This window comes from Sebastes umbrosus, chromosome 16, assembly GCF_015220745.1.
Source record: "Sebastes umbrosus isolate fSebUmb1 chromosome 16, fSebUmb1.pri, whole genome shotgun sequence".
Lineage (NCBI taxonomy): Eukaryota > Metazoa > Chordata > Actinopteri > Perciformes > Sebastidae > Sebastes > Sebastes umbrosus.
The window spans coordinates 22,076,864-22,102,897 of record NC_051284.1 but is presented as its reverse complement, the minus strand read 5'-3'; the positions used below and the strand labels follow the sequence as shown (position 1 = coordinate 22,102,897).

Genomic DNA, 26,034 nt, shown 5'->3' with positions numbered 1-26,034 from the left:
TCTACCAGTGACGACCAGTTAAACCAAAAAGTAATTTTCTTGCATTATTTGAATATCTTTTAGAGGTAAAATGATCCAGGTTTTCACAAGCGAAAAAACAAATGTAAGAGGAAAATCTAAATATATATAAAAAAAAAAAATTCTCCTTTCTTTCCAGTTAATCATCTCGTGACCCACTGTGGGGGTCCCGACCCCCAGGTTGGGAACCACTGATTAACACTGAATGAAAAAAATACTGTATTTGTTAGGGACGTTTAAACATCTAAATTTCATATTTTGCCATATTTGAGGTTTAAAAGCATATAAAAGTAAGTTTCCATGTTGTCTCACCTGCTTTATTTTGAATGATCCTGTAGAACTTTAAAAGTAAAAGTTTTCATGATTATATGGGATCAAAATTAACCATGCATGCATATAGCAGAATGTAAAGTATTTTGATAATCTGTAAATTATTTCAGTCATTTTTTTGAGCAAAAAGGCTTAACATTTTCCAGTTTGTATAATATGTGAATTTGGTACTTTAATCTGCTTTATATCATGGTAAATTTAATATATTTGGGTTTTGGACTATTGGTCGAACAAAACAAGACATTTGAACATTTAGGAAACTGTATTTTTTCCTGCTATTTTCTGCTATTTTATAGACCAAGCGATTGATTGAGAAAATAAATAAAATATTTGCACTACTTTTTTGTGTTCAGTAGGGCTGCCCCCTCTTAGTCCATTAGCCAACTGATAGGTCGTTTTGGTCTTAGTCAAAAATTATTTCTTTTGTCGATTAGTCATTTTTTATGCTTTTTTTCATGCTGAATGAATTATTTCCGAGAAACTTATGAGCACATCTCTGGTAAACACAAGATTTAAAGTGGTGCTTTTGTATGATTCTTTGTGGAGAAACTCAGTTTTACAGATCTGTCGATTAAATCAACGAATAGATTCAACACAATAAAATCATTTGTTAGCAGACTAAGAATTTCTTTGGTCGAGGACAGCCTTAGTATTTAGAATGTGTAAGACTATTTTTACAATTAAAGGACGAAAACAGCCGTCCATCCACATGATGCAACAGTCCAACCCTGTTTCCATTTGTTTCTGTTGCGTCCAGTAAAGATATGGGGATCAAGTGACACATTTCCTGGCATGCGTGGGTAGAAGAGGGCGAAGGAGGTGACGATAGAAGCTGAGCGGTATGATTCAGCCTCTGGCCAGGCAGTGACAGTGAGAGAAGGTATCTCAGGTATCCATCTTTTAGGCTGAATCAGGGGAATGCAGGCTACTTTACCCTCAGGCGTCACGACTTATATATAGGCTGCACACTTCAGGGCGCCAGCGTTGCCCTCTGTACGCCCTCCTCCTCCTCCTATGGATGCAACATACACCTACAGCATGTTAATCACACTGTGGGGCCGCTTCCTCATAAGTCACAAGTCATGTTGCAAGAATCCTAAATCCGTCTTGTTGTCGCGATGATGATGGATTACAAATTAGAAGGGTAAAAAGAGAAGCTACTGTGTGTCTGAGTGAACATGTGTGGATGTGAGGAACTATAAGGGAAAAAGGTGTTTTAATTCAAGTCTGGAGTTTTTCTTTCTCCTCAATATGTCAAAGTCTCTCCCTTCCTTTCTGTCTCACTAAGCATGATGGACTTCTTCAATTCCACTCTTTTAAGTCTGAATATCTCCTCTGCTAAAACCCAGAGTCTTAATCCCAAACAGTGCAGCGTGTCACTGGGAGAAAAGAGAGAGTTGAGGAGATGGGAAGCTTTTAAAGACACGGACGGATGACTGATGCTTTTGAAATGAGCCAAAAGATGAAACAATCTCTGGACTTAACTTGACACAAAGGCCCGAGGCTTTTTGAATGGATCATTATAACTTGAGGCTCCTCTCTTGACTTCATAATGAGGCTTTTCGGGAAGCGGCTCTTTATTTGCTGACTGAGGGGTGGAGACGGGGCGAAGAAGCCAGTTTCCCAGAGGTTTACTGACTCCTGACTTCAAAGGCCGAAACAGTCACACTGTCACTGCTGCTGGTGGAGCCAAATCCTGAGGGATAACAAGTGTGTGTGTGTTTGTGTGTGTGCATCTCTAGTGGTGGGGAATTAGACCTCGAGATTGTCGATGTGAAAGGGCCACTTAAAGGCAAGATTGCAGGTATACAATTGAAGAAGTAACCATGGCTTGTTGCTCTTTTCTGAGAACGGAAATTGTAGAGATAGATATACAGAATGATTATTTACTATATTCAGGTGTAAGTATTGATTATGTGGTTCCAGGTTCATCTGTTGCAGGCAGGTGCCGGTCTGCTGGGTAGATGGAGATCAAATCAAAACATTTCTCATGACAGGCGTAGACTGAATGTGCTTCAAATAAAAACTAAAAACAGGCAAATATCATATACGCTTATTTACGCTTCCGCGACGGCACCATCGCTTGGGACGGCGTTATCAGATGTGACCGCCGAGCTAGTTGGGCACGCTCACATGCACTAACATGCATTAAAAGGCACACGCAGCCGTCCCGGCAATGTCAACAAAGCAAGGAGAAACTCGGATTACAACACACACAGAGGGAGAGTGACTTCATTCTCTGCTCAGGTAGACATTACTCCTCTATATCTTCACATAGCAACTAGTTGTTTGCTGCTATGTTAATGTTCTGGATATCGTATAGAGAACCTTTAATGCAATAAAAAAAGGGCTGGATTCAATCTTATTCAATCTTCTCCTACAGCCTTTTATTATTATACTTCTTTTCTTTTCAAGCATTCGAATGTGACTTTATGTGTCCATGAGCAGTTTGCAAAAGTATACACACACTCCTTTCAGCCAGTCCTGTCAGTTTGGTCCGTGAACTTGTGCGGGTGGTTCGTGTGGGCGTTATAAACCTCTCTCTCTGCACCGAACTGTGGGATTGTAGGTGTCAGTGTGTGTCTTGCGTTTGTGACTGAGTGCATCTTACAGTGTGTGTGCGTTTGCGTACGTGTGTGTAACGGCAAACAGATGTGCGACGCGGACACATGGAAGACTTGGCAGTATACCGACGGGATGACTGTGTGTCTGCCTCCTCTGTCTGCCAGCAGCAGCTCAGTAACTCTGACTGGAACATTTGGAATCACAGTGTGAGCGCTGCCTGCTCATGTTATATGGAAACACACACACACTCACATTTACATTTATAGTATTTACTGGCAGCTAATGGTAAGAAGAAAGACATCCACACGCCTACTTGACATAATTTACTCCCCCCCCCCTTCAACTTTTATGGGAACAGACACACACGCACACATACATGCGCGCTGAGATATGAGCCAACGACACCTCCCAGCAGCATACGGCATGCCGTCATACCAAACGCATGAGGGATTTGAGGCAGATGAGGAGTTGACTTGGGTTTTTGTTGGAGATTTGTGTGCTGCTTCTTACGAGTATGTGTGTGTGTGTGTTGCACCACTCCAGATAAGGCAGGGCTAACAAGGCTGCTGGCCTCCCTCTGACCTACCTTACACAGCCACATACTGCGGAGCATCTCATTCTTCATAGTGACTCACAGTAGTGGTGATGATGATGAAATCCAGTCCATACCGTCTTTTCAGGTTCAGCCCGCCGCTCTGCTTTAGCTCTTGGAGTAGATTTATAATGTGTAACGCTTGATTTATACTCCTGCGGCTGCGCACCTACATGTAGAGTATGCACTGCCTGCAGGCACCTCTGGCGCACGCCAGGCATACATACTACTGCGGCGGATTGAGCATAGCATGTAATTTGGTTTTGATTTGGACTTGCGGTTTTCACATCCTTTGTCAGGGCTTTGATTTATTTGACAGCCGTGATTCAATAGTTAAACACAGCTCCATGGCTGGCAGAGAAATCATGGAAGAGTTGGATGATGCAAAGGAGCTCCTGTGCCTAAAATTAATGAGGTTCTTGTTGTGTCCCTTATCCCGAAATGCCATCTCCGGGCTCTGATGTCCAATCAAACTTCTGCGGCGTCTGTCGTGCTCCGCAAATCATCTCTACAATCTTTTCCGCAGAAGTATAAATTAGGCATAAGTCACCCAGTAACAGTACGTAGTGGTGAGAGTAGCATCACCTGAGGTTTAGGTCATCATAATGATAAAGCCTAAATTCCCCCCCCCCCCCCCCCCCCCCGGTGTTAAATGCTGCCTTACATGTCAGTTATATTGTAAGTCTCTACGGATCATGAGCAGATAATTCTAGTTCTATATACAGTATATACTTGTTCCTAAGGGTCAAAAATAAACTTCCATGCTCAAATGCAAATTTGCTTCTCTCCTGCTGGCTCCCCGTCAAACTCTGAAATCAATTAAGAATCCTTTCTCTCACTCTCCGAGCTGTGCATGGCGGGGGCGACCTCCTACAGTATGTTACTGAGCTCTATTATCACAAGTGCACCACTTAAGTCCTCTGAGCCGGGCTCACTGAGTGTATCGCCTCAGACTTGAAACCAAAGCTGATCAGCCTTTGAGGTCTGGAACTCACTCCCATTGGACCTTTTTAAAAAAGCAGCTCCAGATATTTAGGCTGTGTTTGTTCTCATTTTTTCCATGTTTGCATTACGTCTGCAGTTCATGTTTTTTTCATGACTCATTGTCTTAAAATATTTATAATTTTGAAGTACCCAAATTTGAGGTACTTGTACGTGCCACTTTCTACTTCTACTCCGCTACATTTCAGAGGGAAATATTGAACTTTTTACTTCACTAGAAGATGTATAAAATCTGGTGTTATAAACTAAACTACCCAACAGTATATACAAATAGAGCTGAAATGATTAATTGATTGGTCAATTAGTCAATTGACAGATCATTAATTAGCAAATACTTTGATCGTTTCCATTTTTCCTTTTAATAATAATAATAATAATGTATGTGTAATAATTCAGAGGTTTGGACTGTTGGTTGGACAAGGTGTCATTTTGGGCTTTAATTGTGATGGCATTTCTCACTATTTTCAGAGTTTTTACAAACCAAACTATCAATAGATTAATAGAGAAATGAATCAGCACATTAATCTATCATGAAAATAATCATTAGTTGCAGTCCTATACAAAATAGTTCAAAATGAGCTCCACCTCAACCAACTACAACAGTAAATAATAACATAATCATATATAATAGTGTAACAGCCACAGGGGGCATTTTTCTGCATTGTGTACTTTTACTTTTAATACTTTGAATACATTTTCCTGATTATACTTGCATACTTTTACTAAACTAACATTTTCAATGCATGTGACAGAGTATTTTTTTACAGTGTGATACTAATACTTTTACTTCAGTAAAGGATCTGAATACTTCCTCCACCACTGCTTCAAAGGGCCTATACTGTATATTATATAAAGGAACTTACTTTACTCGTGACCTGCCACTTACTGATGATCCAGTGATCTATAATTGATATCACTGTTGGCCGGCCAGCGTTACAGTGTGTGTGACTTGTCGGGCTATTGGTCAGTGTGTTAGCATGATAAATTGTGACAGTAGTCGGTGTGAAGGTCCAGGGCTCGCAGCCAGTTAGAGCCATAGTAACAGCACAGTGCTCCCACTCCGCCTTTGAACTGCTGCTATAATGAGGGAATGTTCTTTTCTAAGCCTAACCCAAGGGAGGTTGTGTGTCTGTGCGTGTGTGCGCGTGTGTGTCTTTGTGGCACGGTGAGTCATACGTGCTGCAGCCATTGTCTTTGTACTCTTGACTTGCTGGCCTCTAACCAAAGGTCTTGTTGTTTTCCTCAGCCTCCAGGTGACAGAAACAAGCCAGGAAGAAAATGCATGTGTGTGTGCGGATATATATCGCCCTAGGGCAGATACTTTCCTTATACACAGCGCTGTCTCATATGAGATCACCACCATGCTCGGTCTACTTTGTAAACGTTGGCTTACAAGACTGGGCGGCCTGTCAAGAAGCTGCGTGTGTGTATGTGTGTATGTGTCTATGTGTATGTGTAATGACAGCATAGACAGGTAGCCTCCTCCAGCCCTCTGTTAAGTCCTGGTTTGACATTATTGGACTTTAATAAGCCATACTCGAGTCAGCTCGTGCAGTAAATCTTTGTTATTGTGCAGCCATATTACAAACAGATGTGCACACACACACACACACTCACTGTAGATACACGTAAATACAGCCTGCAGCTATATTTAGGAGCCAGAAAAAACACCCTCTCCTTCACTTCTTATGTTTGCTTTGAATCTTTGTTGAGACCAAACCCAGTTTTCTAACCTGCATGGACAAACAAGCTCTTTTCATTACGTCGTATAGTACATTATGCTCATTTCTTTTTTTATGCGGCCACTTAGGATTTACTCTGCCTTCTTATTACCTTTTGTTCACACTGTCTTTACTTGTACTGCCCTCCTTCTCTCTTCTTCTCTTTAACTTGTTGCTTCTTGATTTAAATCTGAGCTTCCACACCTTTTTATTGAGGCAGTAGCAGCTTTGAAAACTTTGTTTCTTTTCTTCCTCCCTTTTGCTCACTTAGATTTGGTTTAACAAGCTAATCTGAAATCCACGACTTCATTTGTAATTCCATCCCAAAGTTAACTACTAGCTAGTTTAAAAAAAAGTGAATTCCTAAATCTGGTTGCAGACCCTCCTCCAGACCAACAGAGGTTTCCCGTGTCTTGTGAAGAAACGGGGCTCCGCAGCGAGAAACGTTATCGTCTCTGACCGGGTGCCGGTGTCTCCCTCCGGCCGCGGTCGGGAGGCTGAAGCAGGAAAAGCCAACACTAGGATCAGCATTGATTCATGGAGAGACCTTCGTCTGGTCAGCTAACATTACTGCCAAGCAGCTGAAATATAGAGTGATATTGTCGTTTTAGCGGACGTGTGTCACCTCACTGTTTTGAGCGATGCTCGTTCATGTCTATGTAGAGCGAGCACAAGCGCGAGCAACAGGACGCTGACTTTCGTTGACTTAACGGCCACAGGTGTCGCTGTTAACAAGCATTTCTGATTCTTACAAACAGTCCCTTTTAAGCTTTAACTCGGCTGAGTTTGAACACGCAAACAGCTGGTTCAACCGGCTTCTCTTGCTATGTATGTATGTTTTTCTGCTCATTCGCATGCATCCATGTGGATTCCTGTATGTACAGTATTACCCCAGACTTTGACTGTGGCGTGCTGTACAAGAGAGGGCTGCTTCTCATTAGGAAAGTCTAGACCTAAACCTCGGGCTTATAGCGGCAGCAGCGCCACACAGCCACATGCTCGGCTAAACCCACATCCCAGCCGGAGACTGTATGCACTTGGCACACACCGAGGGTTTATGGGCAAGCGAATGAAACACCCTGCTGGTGTGCGTTGATGTCTCAAACAGATGAAATAAAATGTCAAGGAAAACCTCAGCAAAACATGAGTACACAAAGGAGGAGAGGGGATACTGTCGGTATTTATCTTTCAGGATCCTGAGGGAGGGTGTGATTCACAGTGGATAAAACTAAAGAGGTGTTGATTAAGAGAGAAGAGGAGAGGGGAGTGTGCATTGGAGGACGAAAATAGGAGAAATTTCGAGTGCAGATTGTAGGCACGTATACTGGGATGTAAAAGGAAAAGGACAAGAGGGAAGATTTTGGTGGTGGCCTGTGGTGATATGGACCAGAAGGTGCAAACATGGGCCCCGTCTCTATGGATCAGGTTGTGTGTGTGACGCACTCAGAGACAGTGAGACTCACAGACGTGCACACATTTGTACCCTGAGATGAAAAGCCAGCCGGACATTTGACCGTGAGCAGCGACTGGGGTCACATGCACAAACACAAGTCCAAGAATAGACTCTAAACACTGGGGAAGAAAATAACCTAGTAACAGCGGATGTGGCATGTGTGTGTGAGGGAGAGCAAGAGAGAGGCAGATTTGGGTGTTTTTCATGTGTTTTTCATGTGTGTTTGTGCTATACATTTATTTATAGGGTTAACTAGGCTTATAAATAAGTAAAAGCAGTTACTTTTTTAAGTCTTTCTTTCATCCCTGGCTTTAACGAATCCCGTTTAATATCAATTAAATCTTTCAAGTTGTGATTTTACTGTTGTTCCCACTAATTTTCCTTCAGTTGAGGTTGTGTGCAGCCTCAAGTTTAATAGGAGGGAGAGGGAGGAGAGTTGAGAGAGAGGTGAGGGGAGTCCAGTTTTATGGGCTTGTTTGTATGTAGGGTTGTAAATACCCCCCTAACAGGCTTAAAGTGACAGCTGGTCCCGCAGACCGCCATAGCTGGTCCTGTTGAAACTGTACTGTATACGGTAAAACATTTAGAAACCAAATGATTAAGATGATTTATTTCACTTCTCAAATTCAAAACTACGGTTTAGATGACATCGTCTCCGTCTTTTATGGCTTTCAATAAAAACCCGCAAGGCCTGGCGTGCCAGTTTATGAGTAGTCCCCATGTAAGACAACAAGAAGCAGACTGAGTCAGGGTCCTAGAGGTAGATGGAAACCACTAACAGTAGGGAGGATTTAGATTACTGTTGGGACGACTTAGACCAAATTTGCCACATCAGCATTTATCATGGAAATCCTGATTAGAGGGTTGGTGAGGCCCGATGGTCAGCAAAAAGCATGTAGCGTGAAGTGTTAAGCAAGTCTTACTAACCTCAGTCTTAAAGACTTAGTAGAGATACTGTATCTGCCACATGTTGTTGTTGTTTTATCAAAGGGTATTAAAGGAAAAGTATGACTAAAACGGTCAATTAACAGAAGATGTGTCATTTTTTCCAAGCGAACACGTCAAACATTCCCTACTTCCAGTTTGTCTAATGTGAGGATTTGCTGCTTTTTCTCATTGAATATCTTCTTGTTACATACTGGTGCTGAACTGGGGAGAAGCTTTCAATTAAATATGAAGTTGATATAAATAAGAGGGACTTTCAGAAGACAGGTCAGAGCTTTTTTGTGGAATAAGGTGATGGGTTATTAATGAAATTGGACTGAAATTGCCATTTAACTGTTTTTGCTTTGTATGGATTTTTTGTTTAGTTTGCACTGATTTAGTAAGATTGTAGTCTTACTGTTTAATTGTGTGTCTTTTCACATTTTGGGACCAAGTGTTTTAACATGTTATCCCTTGGATTGGCTTTTTTTTTTTTCAGCCCCTGGGTCTCCTAAAAAAACTACTACTTTGTTAGGTTTAGTAAAACAACATCATGGTTTGGCTTAAAATCACTACGTTTGCTATGTTATTTCAGCCAGGGACGTAAATTAAAACAAGTGAACGTTGATTTTCAGTTTCACGCGGGACACCAACAGCGGTCTCTTGGGTGGAAGTCCTGTGTTTTTTGACTTCCTGCCTACTCAGACTTACGTTGTATGGGAACGTCATTTTGTAGGAGACAAGGTTTTTTTTTTTTATAGATCCATAAATAAATCAAAATGGCTTTTTTCTGACTCTTATAATATAACAATTAATTGGTTAATTGAGAAATGAATCAGTATTTATAATGAAAATAATCATATGCAGCTCTATCTTGATGGCATTCATGTGCTCTGGCTCAAACTGACGTGATTGGTCGAGATGTTGAAGCTGCAGAAGGGATGACGAACGTGTGAGATGGGTTGCGCCACAAAGTCCTGATTTAGATGTGGTTCTGTGTGTGTGCATTCGGCGTACTCGTGTGCATGGCGGCGAGATAAGGAGGGGTGAGTCAGTGGTGGTTCGGAACACGATGACTCTCCTCACCTTCTCTGTGACGATGGGGCCATGGCGACAGGGGTTTGCGGTTAGAAACCCTAATCTGCTCCTCATGTGACCCTCTGATGGACAGGGACAGCAGTCCACACACACACACACACTCACACACACACACACACACACACACACAGACAGACAGCTCTCAGACTAGTTAGTCTAGCTTCGGCTCTCCAGTCTAAACATGCTCTTATATGGATTTCTGTTAAAATATGGAGATCTCCACTCTTTCTTTCTTTATAAACACATAATCCTGCTGCCTACATGTAACTACACAGTGAGCACAAACATGTCTGGAAGACGGTATGTTTTGACGTCCAGAAGACGTCTTTAAGGGGAGCGGGAAAGAAAGTCTTTTATATGTCTTCTCGTGACACTGAGACGCCTCTAAGAGGCTACTTTTGGACGTCCAGACTACATTTCTAGGGAGGCCAGAGGTATTTAAGATGTGAACTCTAGACATCTGACTTCTTTAAGACAGTCATCAGTATTTTATATACTTGCTATGTTCCAGCTGTCCTTCTTCATTAAAAATCGAAACTCCATCTGATATGGTGTAAAAACTAGAAATATCCTTCTTATGGATAGCGTCCAAATCCATGACTAAAAACAACAGACAAAAAAGTTTCCTGAAATATTTTCAACCTTGTGATGAATAAACGACACGAAAATGTGAAATACTCGCCTGTGAATATTATATGTCTAGGGCTTTTATTGTGAAAGGTAAGAACGGAAGGAGTGGATTTGGTCTGCGCTGCCTCTTTCAAGGTGAAGGTCAAGGAGTAATGAAGTTTGTCGTCTTGGTTCAGACAAGTGTTCGGACTATGGAGCCTCTAAGTTGATGTTTTATAAAGCTTGTGTCTAGAAGGTAACCTCCAAGTTGCGAAAATGTGCGAAAACACTCGCAAGACTCGCTGCCCGACGACTTATCCTAACCCTAAACATTCGAGGTCAATGCTTAACCATAACCATCTTGCAAGAGTTGGGTTGGGGGTTACCTTCTAGACACATCTTTTTATGAATATAGGCGCAACTCAACCCGTTCTGCACAGCGTGATTGGTTGATGCTTTTATTTGCGGTGCGAAAACCCCCAAAAATCGTCCTTGTTCCGCAAAAAAAAAGTTGCCTTTTTTAATACGTAATGTTCACGTTCTGTGTGAAAGTATTCATGACAAAAACAACAGTTTGAAAAAATATAATGATGATAATGCACAAGCCTGACTTTAAATCTACCCTTATTAAAAGAACACAATTTATTTGAAAGCCGCCTTATTACCCGCATAATTATATTAATCGGTATGTTATTAATAACCTCTATGTTTATGTAAAGATGAGGAAATAGATGCAAGGGAAGAAGAACAGGAAAACAAACTGTCTCTGTTCTCCTTGAAGGCAGGTTTCATGTAGTTTGCAGCTTTGATTTTGGCCTCTTTTGCATTTTATCAGTTCAATAACTATGAGAAAGTGATTGGAAATCATACAGCAGGCAGTCGTCAAAATCTGTCATAGCGATGTCTGCTCGATCTCCTCTCTCTCTCTCTTTCTCCTCTCTAGTGTCTGAGTCACCCTCGGTAGTTTCTCTGTGTGTTTGTGTACAAACATTATGCTGTCATTTCACAGCCTGTCATGCCAAACTTGACACACTTCGCCATACATCTCGACTTAACTGGCTGCACCGCCGATGCGTCCCACCATCAGCTGCTTGTTGGCAGATCCATCATCTTGTCACTTCATTTCCACGGGTGTTGCAGTTTGTTTTCAGTGAGTGTGTGAGTGAGTCTGTATATCGCAGTGCACGTTACTTCTGAATGATGTCTGTTAGTGTAAAAAAAACACTGCGGTGGGGAATGTCTGAGTCCAGAACGTTTTGGAACAAGCCATTCAGCTCTGACCAGCAGTGGGTCTGGGACATGGTCTGGTTCTGGCTCCATGCGGTCTAGTCTTGGTCTACTTCTCTTCCTTTTTGGGCTCTAAGTGCGCCTGAACACTCAACACCTCATTATTAATTGTGTTGTTCACCCCGTTTAATTTGTCATATTAGCTATTTTTGTACCGCTGATAAATCTTTACTAGATTACACTCCTCTGCTGTTAAACATATTTACTCTCAATGGGATTGGCTTTGCTATTTTTCCAATAGGCCTATATTTGGTTAAGTGTTTTTTACATCTGTTTTATGCGGATAATATAATAAGAGTGCTGCAGGGATGACGTATTTTTGTAGGCCAACCAGGAAGTTGTCATCGCCCTGGTTCCCTCGACAAAACGCCAATGGGATTTTTCCATTGGGTTTTGGATTATTGCAAAAAACAAACTCTGTGTCAAACAAACGTTTATGATACTTCCAGGTTTTGTTCAGCAAGTAACAAATGAACAACACTTTTATGATTTTTGAAGTGTGAATGCAATCGCCAGAAGTATAAAGCTAACGTTGGGCTAAAAACGAACTACACCACAGTCACATAAACGCCAGTATACACAACGAGGATGTAAAGGCAGACGACTCAGCATGATGACGTGTAGTAGTCTCATTTAGCCACTTGTTAGCAACCGCCTTTTTTAAGACCCTTTATGGCCTCAAAATTCACGAGTGGGATATTTAATGACGTATTTTATATCGTAGAACAAAACGTTAAAGTCTCTTCAGCATGTGTTAACCACAGACCTTATTTTAGACATCTAACTAAAAAACAAACCCATCGACTTCCAGACGAGGGAACTGGAAGTGCTAAAATGTTAACTCATTTCCAGGTTTTAGGACTCATTCCTGCAGTACTCTATATACTGTATGTCAGACCGAACTGTCAGTGGTCAAGTTGTATTGTGGGTAATGTAAGCTTTCCTTGCCGGTTTTGACAGGGAAGAAAAATGCATTTAATAAAAGAAATTATATTTCTGGTCGATTTTTATCTTTTTTTTCCCCCATAAACTGTCCATTGTGAGTCTGACAGTGTTATAAGAGTGCAAATTGGTGGCGTCCTCTTTTAAAAGGACGACGGGGGATCAGATTTGGAGATCCTGAGCGGAAACAGGTTTATTGAAGTATACACTGATAAACCAACTGATCCGTGACTGATCTGTTAAAATACACTCTTATGAATATCAATAACGAGGAAGCTCTCAGTGCATCACTGATTTATTGCACTGATTAACGCTTCGGCTCATTGATTTTGCTCCAAACACGGAGCCATTTCCTTCCTGCTTTATTTCCTCAGGTTTAGTGTGCGGTTTTCGACATGTGTGTGCGTTCAGCTGTCTGGTTTCTGGTTGGAAGTTGTTGGTGTAAGCTGGTTGCCTTTGGGTCTATACTGCATCGTAGGTAGGTGGTATAGGAATAAACTGTTGACTGGCTGAATTCAGGTCAGCTGTCTTTGTACATTACATTAGATTTATTAGTGTGTCCTTTGTCTTCTGTGCCAGCGTGTGTGTTTATGTGGGTGTGTATGATGTTTGATTTTCATGTGCATTAGCAGAACACAGCCAAAAGCGTGACATCACCCAAAATGTTCTTTTTAAATTAGCAGCAATGCAGAGAACGGGTCATAGTGAGCTGCAGGCGAGGCAGGATGGACAGATGTGTGTGTGTGTGTGTGTGTGTGTGTGTGTGTGTGTGTGTGTGTGTGTGTAGGTGTTTGTTTTTGTTTGTGTGTAGGTGTGTGCTTGTGCATGCTTGAATTAACGTGTATGAGTGTCGTGCAGAGGTGTGATTGATTGTGTATGTTTGTATCTGCTACTGTGTGTGTGTGCACTCTTTGCTATTGTGTGTGTGTGTGTTAGTCCAGGTTTGGATGTTTTGAAGCAGATGCCAGCTTTCATCATCGTCGTCTCATGTGGCCTACAGTGTTGCGTATTCACGGCATGTTTTTTCTGCCCTCTGCAGTGGAACGGCAGGATGTGTGTGTGTGTGTGTGTGTGTGATCAAGACTGTGTGTTAGCCTTATAAGGCCACGCTGTTTTAAACCGGGAAACATTTAAGGATAAGAAAAGACGTGAGTCACTGTTTTCCCTCATCTGCTCAGGAGCACAAAAACATCCTCTTCTCTGCCCTATGAACACCTTCCCTAAGGGGATATACTCTGTGTGTGTGTGTGTCCGTGTGTCCTGTAGTCCTTGGGGTTGCTGTTTTGTTCCTAATGAGGTGGTGAGCTATTCACACTGCCCACTTTTCCCCCCCGAGAGATGTGAAGAGTGCTGGAGGAACAGCTGGTATAGCGCTGGAGTTTTAAGACTGTGGAGGAGCATTTGTGCCATCTCAGCCTGTAAAGTGGGAGCGTGCTGCCAGCTAGAGAAGAGGAGATAATGAAGAGAGGAAGGAGGAGAATAAAAGGGAAAGAGAAAGGGAGAAATGATGGACCAAGTGAGAGCGAGAGGAAGAGAGTATTCATTGTACTCACTGGAAACTAAACATGTTTTAGAAGAATGCTTTAGTTTGACGGTAATTTGCTATATTACAGACTGACATAGAATCAGACAGACTCAAAGATGTATGTTCAGTGTCCAGTGTGAAGGTATGTTAAATGTTGGGTTAGCCTGGCTTAGCTCAGTTTCAGTCAGAAACACGTGAAGGAACCGACACTTCATAGTAAATGGCTACTGACTGCGAAGCATGAATAAAGCAGCTGTCAGCTAATGCGAGCGTAATTTCACTAACTGACACTATGCTTTATTAATAAATGAAGGGTGCAACTAAGGATTCATTTCTGAATGAATCCATAAAACGATCGAAAGAAAGTGAAAAACGCTGTTATAGTTTCCCACAGCCCAATCAGATGTGTTCAGATAGCTTGTTTTATTCAACCAACAGTACAAAACCGGAAAATATTCAGTTGATGTACTGTATGACAAAGAAAAGCATCACATCCTGACATTTAAGATGCTAGAGGTGTACATTGATCTGGATCGATGTAACAATTCAATGATTAACGAATCAATATCAACGATGCAAAGTGCAAACATTGATAAATATCGTCATGTTTAAGATACGCCTTTATTTTGAAATTCCTAACTGATAAAAAAACATTAACACAGAGAAATGGGGCACTTAGTATAGTGTACAACAGGAGGTCTACTTTTATTCTTTGTATTAAAAATAATAGATTTTTTTTGTTTGAATTCATTTAAATTAAATTTTTCATTTAAGTTTAGTTGATTTTTTTGAGTTGATTTAAATGTAACTGATTGTGTTAAATATACTGTATATGAAACATGATATTGTCTCATATCGATCGCGGGCCCCTGAATTAAATCAAACAGTTAAATAGTTTTGTGGCCGACTTTGTCATATCAGCAAATATCGTATCTTTGTCCTAAGAATCGATGTAATATATCGTGATGAAACTGGTGATTTACACCCCTACTAGATGCTGGTGCAAGCTCATTTTTGTCATTTTTACTTTAAGTGTTGATTATCAAAATAGTTGGCTATAATTTAAGCGACTAATTGTTGCAGCTCTAAATGGATGTCTATGGATCGTGTTGGACCTTTTCTAAACTGTAGGAAAATAGGCTGTTGTCTCTCTGCTGATGGTTTCCCCCACATAGGTAGCAATTATTATAGTGGTCAACATTAGTTACACTAAAATCTTGAGGAGTATTGGAGCGATAGGGCGGGCAATAATAACTTAATGTTAACATTTATCAACGTTCAATGGAATCTACCTCACACATGTTTTTAGTTTGGTCTGTGAAACACGTGTAACGTCCTGGTTGTTCAGTGTGAAGTCATTTTCATCAGCAGAAATGCCTTTAAAGCCCACTGCTGCCTGCTGCGTTGACCTACAAAGACCGTTCGACTTTTGTTGCCTGGTAGGGAAAAGTAATAGAAAACAGATTAATCAACTTCTGTCATAACATTAAGATGAATACCAACTATACAAATATAAACCAATACTCTCTTTGTCCCGTGCTTCCTCTCTCTGTTTACATGAAAAATGCCTCCACAGTGATTTCTATAAAACTGTCCCTATGGGTCTGGACCTGTTCAGCCCTGACTGCTGCTCTGACCTATAAAGCCCAGTGATATTACTGTGGGACGTGCTCGATCAAGTCTGCAGACGGGGTTTCATCATGAACAGCTGTGTGTGTGTGTGTGTGTGTGTGTGTGTGTGCGTGTGTGTGGATGTGTGTATGTGTGTGTCTCCAGAGTGCAGTGATTTGTGCTCTGGGTCTCATCCAGACAATAAGTTTGGCAGACATAACTAGAGAACCCCCAAGTCTCTGCAATCTCTCTCTCTACACACACACACACACCATCACCCCTGTACATATTCAGTCTTAAACGTTTACCATCCATAGATGTAAGAAAATGACTTTTTTATGCTTTCTACTGTTTGTAAAATCTAAACAAACACACATAATCTCTCTTACTTGAGGGCTTGAGAACACCATAACCGTCCCTTGATCCTTAATTGTGTCAGATATCCCCACTGATTCTTCTCCTGCCTGTTTTGTTTTGGCCCGTGTACAGACGTCTGGTTTGCAGCTCCCTCCTCGTCTTTGTGAGGGACCTGGCAGGGCTTTTTTTTTGCAATCCAGGGCTCCAAAACTCCAGCTCTCCTTCTCAAGAAAGACTAATAGCTTTGTGCATCTGGTCAACATAAAACCTCCTGCTGTGTTTTAAATTACACATTTAACTTCAAGGTACTTTTTCTTTATTAGACAGTAGACAGGCAGAGAGGAAGATTGGGAGGGGATGATTGAAGGATTCAAACCTAAAGAGTTGTGAAGACAGGGTTTGTGTTTCCAAAACTCTCTGCAAACAGTTTGATTTCAGATTAAGAGAAAAAAACACCCGATTCGACTGTTATCAGGCCATTAAATAGGCGTTACCAGTTGCTATAAGTACCATAAATCAATAGGGGCCTACTACGTTGTAAAGGTGAAACTTAAAAGCAACATGTTCTAACACTGCATGAAACGCTACATTTTTAACACAAACAGAGAAGAAGAAAAGGCTTCTTTAGATTTAGGCAATAAAACTACAGCTTCTTTAGATTTAGTCAACAAAACTACAACTTCTTTAGGTTTAAGCAATAAAACTACAACTTCTTTAGGTTTACTACTACGTTGTGAAAGTGAAACTTAAAAGCAACACGTTCTAAAGCGTAAAAAACTGCATGAAAGGCTTTGTTTTTAACACAAACAGAAAAGAAGAAAAGGCTTCTTTAGGTTTAGGCAATAAAACTACAACTTCTTTTAGGTTTAGGCAACATTGTTGGTTTCACAAGGAATGCAAACTCCAGTCTCCTGCTTGAAAACCCTGTGATTTCTATCCCATCCATCGTCCCCATCCTCCACCCTTAAAGAAGTTTCACGCTGTCTATACTACAGCACCTGACTTCTGCTTCTGCTCCTGTCATAATTACTACGGTCGCTAGACGTCGCTGTCATGTTCTTTTATACCTTCTTTCGGTGGTCTACCATGTGAATAGATGATAAAACCTACTAGAGGGTGCAGTAGGCCCCTACTGACCCACATTTATGGGGCTTATAACAACTGATAACGCTGAAAAAATAACTGTATTTCAATTCCCTGCTGTAGTTTTACTGCTTTTCTCTTGTGCCGAATAGCTTCAGGTTGCAGTTTTTCACCTGCACAAGTCAGACAATTGTTTCTCTGATTGCCAAACAGGCCATCTTTTTCCCTCTTTTCCCAGTCTGACTTTCTCTGCAGCAGACGCAGAAAATGATGATGATAATTGTGAAAGCGTGGCCGAGGCCTGACGGGAACAGAGCTGTCTGCCAGAGTATCTTTCTATCTATCTGTCTGCACCACCTCGTGTCTCTCTGCCAGAAAATGACATCACGACAGTTGATTGATGCACAGCTGATGAACAAAAATAAATCGGACTCTATTTTCAAGAGAATATGACTGTGTAGTTTGTGTGTGTGTGTGTGTGGAGGCAAACAGGCAGAGTCAATAAATAATGCATGTGAGGATTACAGAGAAGAAGCAGAGAAGTGGGTCAGGACTGCAGTTAGCTCGTTGGACATTAGTTAAGATCACAGTGCGGGAGAAATAATGAAAGACAGACAGGCTAGATGGATGAAAGAAAGAAATGCTCTTATTAAATATTTGATCATTTATAACTGTTGAATTTAAAAACTGCACATTGTAGTACAGTTTGCATGTGTTTGTGTGCATTTCCTTATGAGTATGTGTGTTTCTCAGTGGGGAATAATATTGTATGAAGCCCAGTAATCCCTCTTTTGTTGCTACTGTTGTCCCCCATTGTCAGGCAGAAGTCAATACCCATGAAGCTGTTAGTCTCTCTTCTATTTAGTATTAGCATGGCATAGCGGAGCTCTCTGTTCTCTCTGTGTGATCGCAGCAGCAACACTGAGGTAGTGCATCAAGCTGTGTGTGTGTGTGTGTGTGTGTGTGTGTGTGTGTGTACAGTGAGAGGGCGAGTATAGACCTGTCCTCTCTCCCTCGGGGTATGTTTGGGGTTCCCTCTTCTTCACAAAGACCCACTTCCCCTCTGCGAGGCCCCCCTGGCCCCCAACACATGTTGCGTGTATTCACGTGATCACAAAGTCGCACACACAACCTCATTTTGTGCACATTTCATACACACACACACACACACACATGCTCAGACATACTTTTGGTGGCTGGAGTGGAGGTTGTGACAGAAGTGGCCTCCGGTGATTTAGTGCTTCCTGGTGAAGGTCACATTGAAGGAAAGACTTTTTTAGGTGGAGGAGAATGAAGAGAGGGAGGGAGGGAGAAGAGGTAAAGAAAGAAGGAGAGAGGATTGGGAGGAGAGAGGGGGGAAAGGTTGTCACAAATAACCTCAGGGACCACAATCTACCTCTTCTTGTTCTGCTTTTGAATCCATTCACACAGACAGAGAGCCATAAAAGAAATAGGAAGTGGAGGAAGCAAAGGATAAAGGGGACGGATAAGCATTCCACTGCAAATTGCATTACGGTGCCCTGAGCTAATAGGTAACCTTCACTATGTACTTGGTCAATAATAGTAGTTTCAATCTGATGAAAATCTTTCGTTTTAGCAATGAAATAAAACATATTGCTACCTGTATTTAGAGTTAACCCATTTGTGCCCACAAATGACATTTTCAATTTCCCGTGGTGGAAGTGTTCTCTGGGTTTGCCAAAGCGAAAACATTTGAAGACATTTTTTCATATCTAGTATCTGGGCACATGGGACTACTATTTTGTTATATTTAAGTAAAAAAACAGTAGTCCCATGTACCCACAGACTAGATATAGTATGATAAGAAAATAGAGTTGTTCCGATACCGAAGTATTGGAAATGCGTCCGTTTCTGCCCAAAATTCGGGATCAGGTATCGGCGAGTACGCCAGTCTATGCATCGATCCGATACCATAATTTATTAACCCAGAAAAAAATCAACTGGGAATCAATTCTTCTTCTCCGCTCCAAAACAGTAGCATTCACTGTGCTTTCACCCTGGATGTATCATGGCTGCCATGGCAACTACTGTCCACTATCCGTACATGGTCAGTAGTAAACTGCTGTTAAATAATAATAATAATAATAACTATAACTATATAAATTTTTTATCACACTGGTATTGGATTGATACTCAGTATCGTCCGAGATTGCAAGTTCAGGGATCACAATCGGTATCGGGAAGGAAAAAATGGTATCGGAACATCTCTATAAGAAAATGGCTGTATCTCAGAAACTACAAGGAGCACATGGTATCTATGGACTCATAACAAGTTGAATATTAAAGATATGCACACATATGCAGTGCAAAAAGACATTTAATAAGCACAATGTTAGCCTTTTTTCCTCATTTTTCAAAAACCCTGACTTTGACTATTATTGAAAGTGTGATTTTTCATGTGATTTAAAAATTTCAAATTGTACTGTTAGATACTTGCTCAAAGTATGTCCGTACCAAATTTCAAGACTTTTGACCAATCAGAACAAATGTTGTGGTATTTTTCCTCATCATACTAAATATCTGGGGACACATGGTGTTAGTAGATTATGAGATTAGCAAACGTTTATTTTTTGTCAGTTTTACTCTTATGTTATTTCAAGACCTCTTAAAAATAAACTCACATTTTTTTCATAAAGACATTCCTGATTTCAGCTCGGCTTGTTGACGTTAAACTGAAAGCTGATACCTCCACGCATTCTCCGCTAACTCGCCCATAAAACAGCTCCAGAAAAAAACAAAACATCACTTAGCTGCCACTAAATCACAACGAAGGCTTGAAAAGACACCACAGAATGTGTGTTCACAAGTGAATCATCTTTTTCTGTAATGTGTGTCAGCGAGGCATGTGCTGGCATTCATGAGTGGGTGTATTTATGCGCGTGCATGCGTGTGTGTGTGGAGGTTACTTGGTGTTATAAACACCAGTGGAGTTTGTTTACATGCTCGGTATCACTTGGGGAAGCTGTCGTTTACCGAGATGTACACACAGATATTAAGTGTGTGTACAGCGAAGAGGAAGGAGTTTGAGTGGACACGTTTGTGTGCATTACCATCCTATAATAGTCTATTTCTAACTGTCTGTCCAGATTTCAAGTGCAGCTTGCCAGGAAGTGTAATTTCCTGCTCGAGAGACTGATTCAGCAGCATCCAGCTGTTGTGTTTGTGTGGAGAGAAAGGAGGTAGAGAGCGAGACAGAAGGATGAGGCGACTGCCTGTTTTTTCCATCCTTTAATAGTTGTTTTTCCAGGTGCCACAGACCCCCATCCTCACCTTGCCAGCCCCTCTCCCCCACCCACCCACAAGCCCACCAATCATTCCTCCCTCCTCTCCTCAGTTGCTCTTTTTCACACTTTTAAGTAGGAAACTCTGGCTCCTTAATGCCCCTGAGAACCCACGATGGATCATATGTCCGCGCTCTCAGTCAGTGTTGTTCTTTCTTCTTGTGGTTATGCTGAAAACCCTGCATCCCTCAGGTATGCAGTTCTGAACATATATAAACTATCAGCGGTGTCAAAAAATTCTTAAAATCAATTATTTGAGTATAAGACCCTGGCTTCTTTTCGGTTTTCTTTTTAAATCCTTTGTAGATTCACATTTGCACAGCAAATAAGTCTTACATACCCTGAGAGTTTCTCTAACTCCACAGTGTTTTTGTATAGTTGAGATTAAGCCTGAGGTTAGATTACGTGTGTGTGGTTGTGGCCACAGTGGTGCCGTCTCACCGCGGTGTTACAGTTAATGTATATGCATGTATTTACAGTAAGTATGGGCATAAGGAGCTCTGAGGAATGTGTTGCCGCTGTGGTGGGGGAGGGAAACGGAGGGAGAAAGAGAAAAAGAAATTGAAACTGAGACGAGAAGTAAATTAAAAATGACTAAAAGTATTTGATATAGGGGGAATGACAGAGAAACACAAAAGAGAAAGAGAGGGAGAGAGCCGTGCAAGGTTGGCTACAAAATGTGTTTACCCAGTCAGGCTCTGTTAGTTCCTGGTACAGTATGTGGCACCTTGCTGGTATTTATATGTTGCTTGACTTCTTTTAATGTACAAAGCTGCCTCTACTTTCACATTTTCATTTAAAAAAGTTTGAAATCATAAGCTAAAGATGATCAAAATTGAAGTGCCTAACTTCTTTCCCACTGTCTTCTAGGGGTATAAGAAAATATCTTAAATATCGAGTGTTGTGATATTATGTTTTATAGTACTGTACCGGTTTTTGATTAATAGTTTAAGTGCAAAGATGAACTCAGTTAAAGAGATGTGCCCTCTCAAAGTAGTGCTATGATGTTGGATGTTGCAGGGACTGTGATAAATGCAAATACGGATCCCACTGTTCTTATTGCATAAAAAAGTAAACTATGTGTATGGTAGTGTGCTCTTTAAACTGACAGTCTTCCTAAAACTAGATTTATATAATTGCAATATATTGAATCATAACCCCTGTATCATGATACGTATCATATCGCCAGATTCTTGCCAATACACAGCCCTACTGTCTTCTAGCTTTCAGTTGTAAAAATGTACCTCATAGGTGGATCTGTTGGTCCAAAAGAGCTTTGTGAGAAGCATTTGCTTTATTTAGGCTTATAATAAAGGGAGCTGGGACAGAGCTCTTTGTTTGTTAAAGTGTACAGAGTTTGTGACGGCTCTTTATGGAAGTTGAATAGAATAAAACACAATAGAACAGAAAAATACATCTTTATTTACACCTTTACAGACATAATACAGGATTTGCTCTGGAGCACAGGCACAAAAAAAAAGAAAAAACAGGAATGGAAAGCAACAGGTGTTTTCCCCTTCCGACACACCTGCCTCTCTTTTACTGAGTCATGATTTGTCAGCGGGGTCAGACGAAAGTCTTTGTAGCTCTGCTCTGACCAGAGAGGGAGTCACATCTTGTTTTCTACTTTGCCCGTTTAACCTTCCACGCTTCAATGCCTCCCTTCCTCCCTTCCTTTTGATCTCTATGTGTGTGTATTTGATGTTGATGTGGCAGGAAGTTAAGTACGGTTTGTGCAGTTTTTTTTTTGATGAGTAAGCCCTCGTAAACCCTCTTATCAGCTGTCATCTTGATGACAGCTGGAGGGAGAGTGTCTTGTTCATACACAACATATATATGCACTCACATTCACAATTATCCACTTCTTGATAACTGTCTTAATGATTTACTTTCTCTTCTTCTGTTTTCCTTCTCCCTCTTTTGCACCGTCCCTCCCTCCCTTCTCTGCTGACTCGCAGGTGGCGTCCTCCTGTCAGAAACACACACTCCCTCTGACACATGGCTGACAGCGGGAGACGGAAGGGGTGAGAGTGAGTACGGGACTGACTGAGATCCAGAAAGAAAGAGGCAGTCGTCCATCTGAGGTCGGTCCGCCTGCTATTCTGCAGCTGCGTTGGAGTCAGCGAACGGTTCTCGGCTCCGTCAGGACTTCGCAAACCACGGAGTGGGATAAGGGGGTTCTCCCTACGTTTCGTTGCCTCGGGGAACGAGCCTCGGCTGGGGCGATGTTAAGGCCTCGCTGGCCTCGGATTAGGCCCCTGGGGCTGCTTCTTCGGAGGGATGGGTGATACCCCAGCTGGATCTTCCGCTGTCGCCATCCTCCACAGCTGTCATTAGTGGCTAATGAGCTGCTGCTAGAGAGGAAACGAAGAGGGTGCCTGTGGAGAGAGGAGGAACCTCACAGCTGTTATTAAGAGGCCCAGAGCTCTCAGACAAGGAATTCTTCCTTCTTTCTTTCCCTGCAAGAACGTGGAACCCTTTAAAGCTGTTTCGGATGCAATCATGAAAGGATATCGAATTTGGAAGTCATTGTTTTAGACATTTGTTTTTCAGGTGTTTTTTGTTTATAATACAGTATTGGCATAGTCCATCCACTTTTTTGTTAAAGCTATATTGTTTTTTACACTTTGATATTATTTTGACCGTCCTATGCCCTGAGGGACATCGGTCGCCATGGCAGCAGCCTATCGTGTCGTGGTGAGCAGTGTGAGCTGCTACAACAGTGTGGTAGTGGACCGGCGCACTCACTCCCATGCCGTGCACTACTGCTCGGGGCCGTGTGGGGCGCTGTCCCAGGGATTAGACTGTACCGTCGCACACCGCGGCCAATGCTCCGAGCTGCTTGTTGCACCCGACGCTGCATACACTGACCCAAACAGCTCGCTCATACACTCCCATCACATGATCACTCAGCAGCTTCCCAACCATGGTAAAATGACTGTTACTATGGATACTAGCTATAATGGTGGTATAGAGAGGGCGGACAGCAGTGGCAATTTGTCTATAGGGGAGGACAGCCCCACATGGCGTGGTAAAAAGGCCCCCACTGCCAGTGGATCGACTGGGAACCTGAGCTCCTCTGGCAGTCTGAAGGACATCACCGAAGAGGCCATCAACCTGGCCAGTGGTAAGCTCAAAGAGTTCTCCTTTGACAAGCTCCGCCTCTCTTCCTCCAGCCACGTCACCTTCCGGAAAGGTCGTAAGGTCCGTCCCGACTCTCTCAGCCGCCGCTCCACTGACCTGGAGATCATCTACGGCCACTTCAGCTCCAACATCACCACAAACGGAACTACTAATGGCATGACAAATGGCACGGGCACGCCTAATGATGAGAACCTGCCACCATTTGTGCCAGGGAAGGTAGCAAGCCTGGAGGAGACGAAGCTAAAGGGAAGCACAGCCATCTTGTCAGCCATCACCAAAGTGGGTGGTGGATCGACAGGCAGCCTATCGAGTATGGGTGCTTTGGACCAAAGTCTGAACACAATGGCCTCCCTGTACCGCAACACCCTGGGAGAGGAGAACCTGATCGCCCGTCTCCTGGAGAAGACGCGAGCGGAGGCAGGTTCGGGCGGGGAGGACATCCGCGCCTGCCTTGACATCCTGCTCAAATGCTCCGAAGACTTAAAGAAATGCACCGACATCATCAAGCAGTGCATCAGACACAAAGCTGGTGGAGGGCCAGAGGATGGAGCAGCCAGTCCTGACAGCGTGTATCGGGCCGTGATGACCCGACTCAGCTCCTATTTGAAGAGATTACCTCTGGAGCTGGAGGGAATTGGAAGTTTGGGAGGCAGTGGGCAGGGGGGTCAGGGCGCACCTGGAAGCGGACACAGCGATCTGGCCGAGCTGGTCAACACTCTTCACTCCATCCAGCAGGGGCCGTACTCTCCAATATTTGGCAACGAGCAACCTCCCCGCTACGAGGACGTGGTGTTGTCACCTCCCCTCCCAAAGACTGTTTCTCATTCAGCATCGTCTACTCCCTCCTCCTCATCCTCTTTGAAATCAGACTCCATCCATACAAAACCAATCCAAAGTTCCCCGTCCAGAGCCACTCCACTAACCAATGGACTACCGCATCCTTCTTCTATCACGCAACACACACTCTCTCCCCCATCTGTCACATGCTCTCCATCCGGCTCCTCTCCAACACACTCCCCTTCCCCTCTTCGCACCTCCCCGACACCACCGTACGCACACACTCCTCCAGCATCCCCCATGGAGACTCTTTATATCGAGGAGGAGGAAGCAGATGTGGGAAAGACACCGGAACAAATCTCACACACTCCAACCAGAGGGGTGAATGCTACCCAGAACAAAAATGGGATAACGTTGGGTCAACACATGCACCTGTCCCATCCACACACGCTCCATAACTCTTCAAATGCTTTGCCGGCTAGCACCGGCTATAGCCCCGCGTGGCCTTCCTCTGCCTCACTAACAGTCTCAGCACCCAAAGCGGTCTCACACAGGAATGATGACATTGACAAACTGCTGATGGACTTGGAGAATCTGTCTCAGAGTATGAGCCACCCCAGAAACACAGAGCCTCCACTTCCAGCCAAAACCAGGAAGAGGGAAGGAGTCACTTCCAGTGAGGCCTTTACTCAGCCTAAAATGGCCCAGTTCCAAGTCCAGAAGCCAGCCAACCACCTAGCCATGAATGGCCCTACGTCCAGGAGTCTCACTCCCCCCCGGGGAGAGAACAGTGACGCTGTGGTGGGAGAGGAGGAGGATGGGGCACTGCTGCTGAGGATCCTGGAGAGCATTGAGAGTTTTGCCCAGGAGCTGGTGGATTCGGGGGCGGGGAGCACGGGGAGTGCTGAGAGGAAATGTGGGAAAGAGCGGGAGGTGATGAGGCTCCTGCAGGATACACTGGCCACCACTGGCAGGGCTGATACCCCTGTGGAGAGCATAAGCCCACCAGCTGCTCCCACTGCTCAGTCCATGCACACACAGATCCCAGCTATACCACCAAAACACTCCCTGGCAAATATACCTGCGGTTTTACCTGCACCGACACCTGTAACTGCAGTATCTGAAGCTGCGTGCATTGCTACACCCGAAGCTGCCCCCAAACCTCTGCCTACACCCATATCTGAGCCTACAACTGTGGCTACAGATAAAGTTACAGAAGCCTCCACGGGTGGGACTGATCCAACATCCATCCCTGTCCCTGTAACGCCTGCACCTGCGAGCTTGCATTCCTCCACACATTCAGCTGAACCCACACCTGTGGCTGCGCCTGAAGCTCCGGCCCCTGTTGCCATCCCAACTGTGGTCGCCGCAAGAGATGCTGCCGTTGCCGTTGGCGACCCTGCTGCTGTGAGAGACACTGGCTCAACCCTCCTCATCCAGCAGACTCCAGAGGTGATCAGGGTAAGTCAAAGACGCACCTTCATATTAAAACTGCTGACAAATGCACAAGCTAATGGACAGCCAGAGACACAACCTAACATTACAGTTTCACACTGTTACAGCTGTATAAACACACCACGTGAGATTTTAGCACATTCAGTTATTTAAAACTCCTCCAGGAAATGGAGGAATAGGAATTTCTGGGGTTTAAATCATGTCATGTCAGCAAACTGCGCATCTCAGACCTGAATTAT

At 43.0% G+C, this 26,034-nt stretch overlaps 1 protein-coding gene across 1 annotated transcript in view; it reads left to right on the top strand.

The window, feature by feature from the left end:
- The first annotated feature begins 22,377 nt into the window (after positions 1 to 22,377).
- Positions 22,378 to 26,034, top strand: part of ppp2r3a (protein phosphatase 2, regulatory subunit B'', alpha) — a 30,585-nt gene continuing 26,928 nt past the window's right edge. The window contains exon 1 of the mRNA XM_037747548.1: positions 22,378 to 25,801. Within this exon, the coding sequence (XP_037603476.1) occupies positions 23,093 to 25,801 (2,709 nt within the window). The 5' untranslated portion in view covers positions 22,378 to 23,092. The remainder of the gene's footprint in view (positions 25,802 to 26,034) is intronic.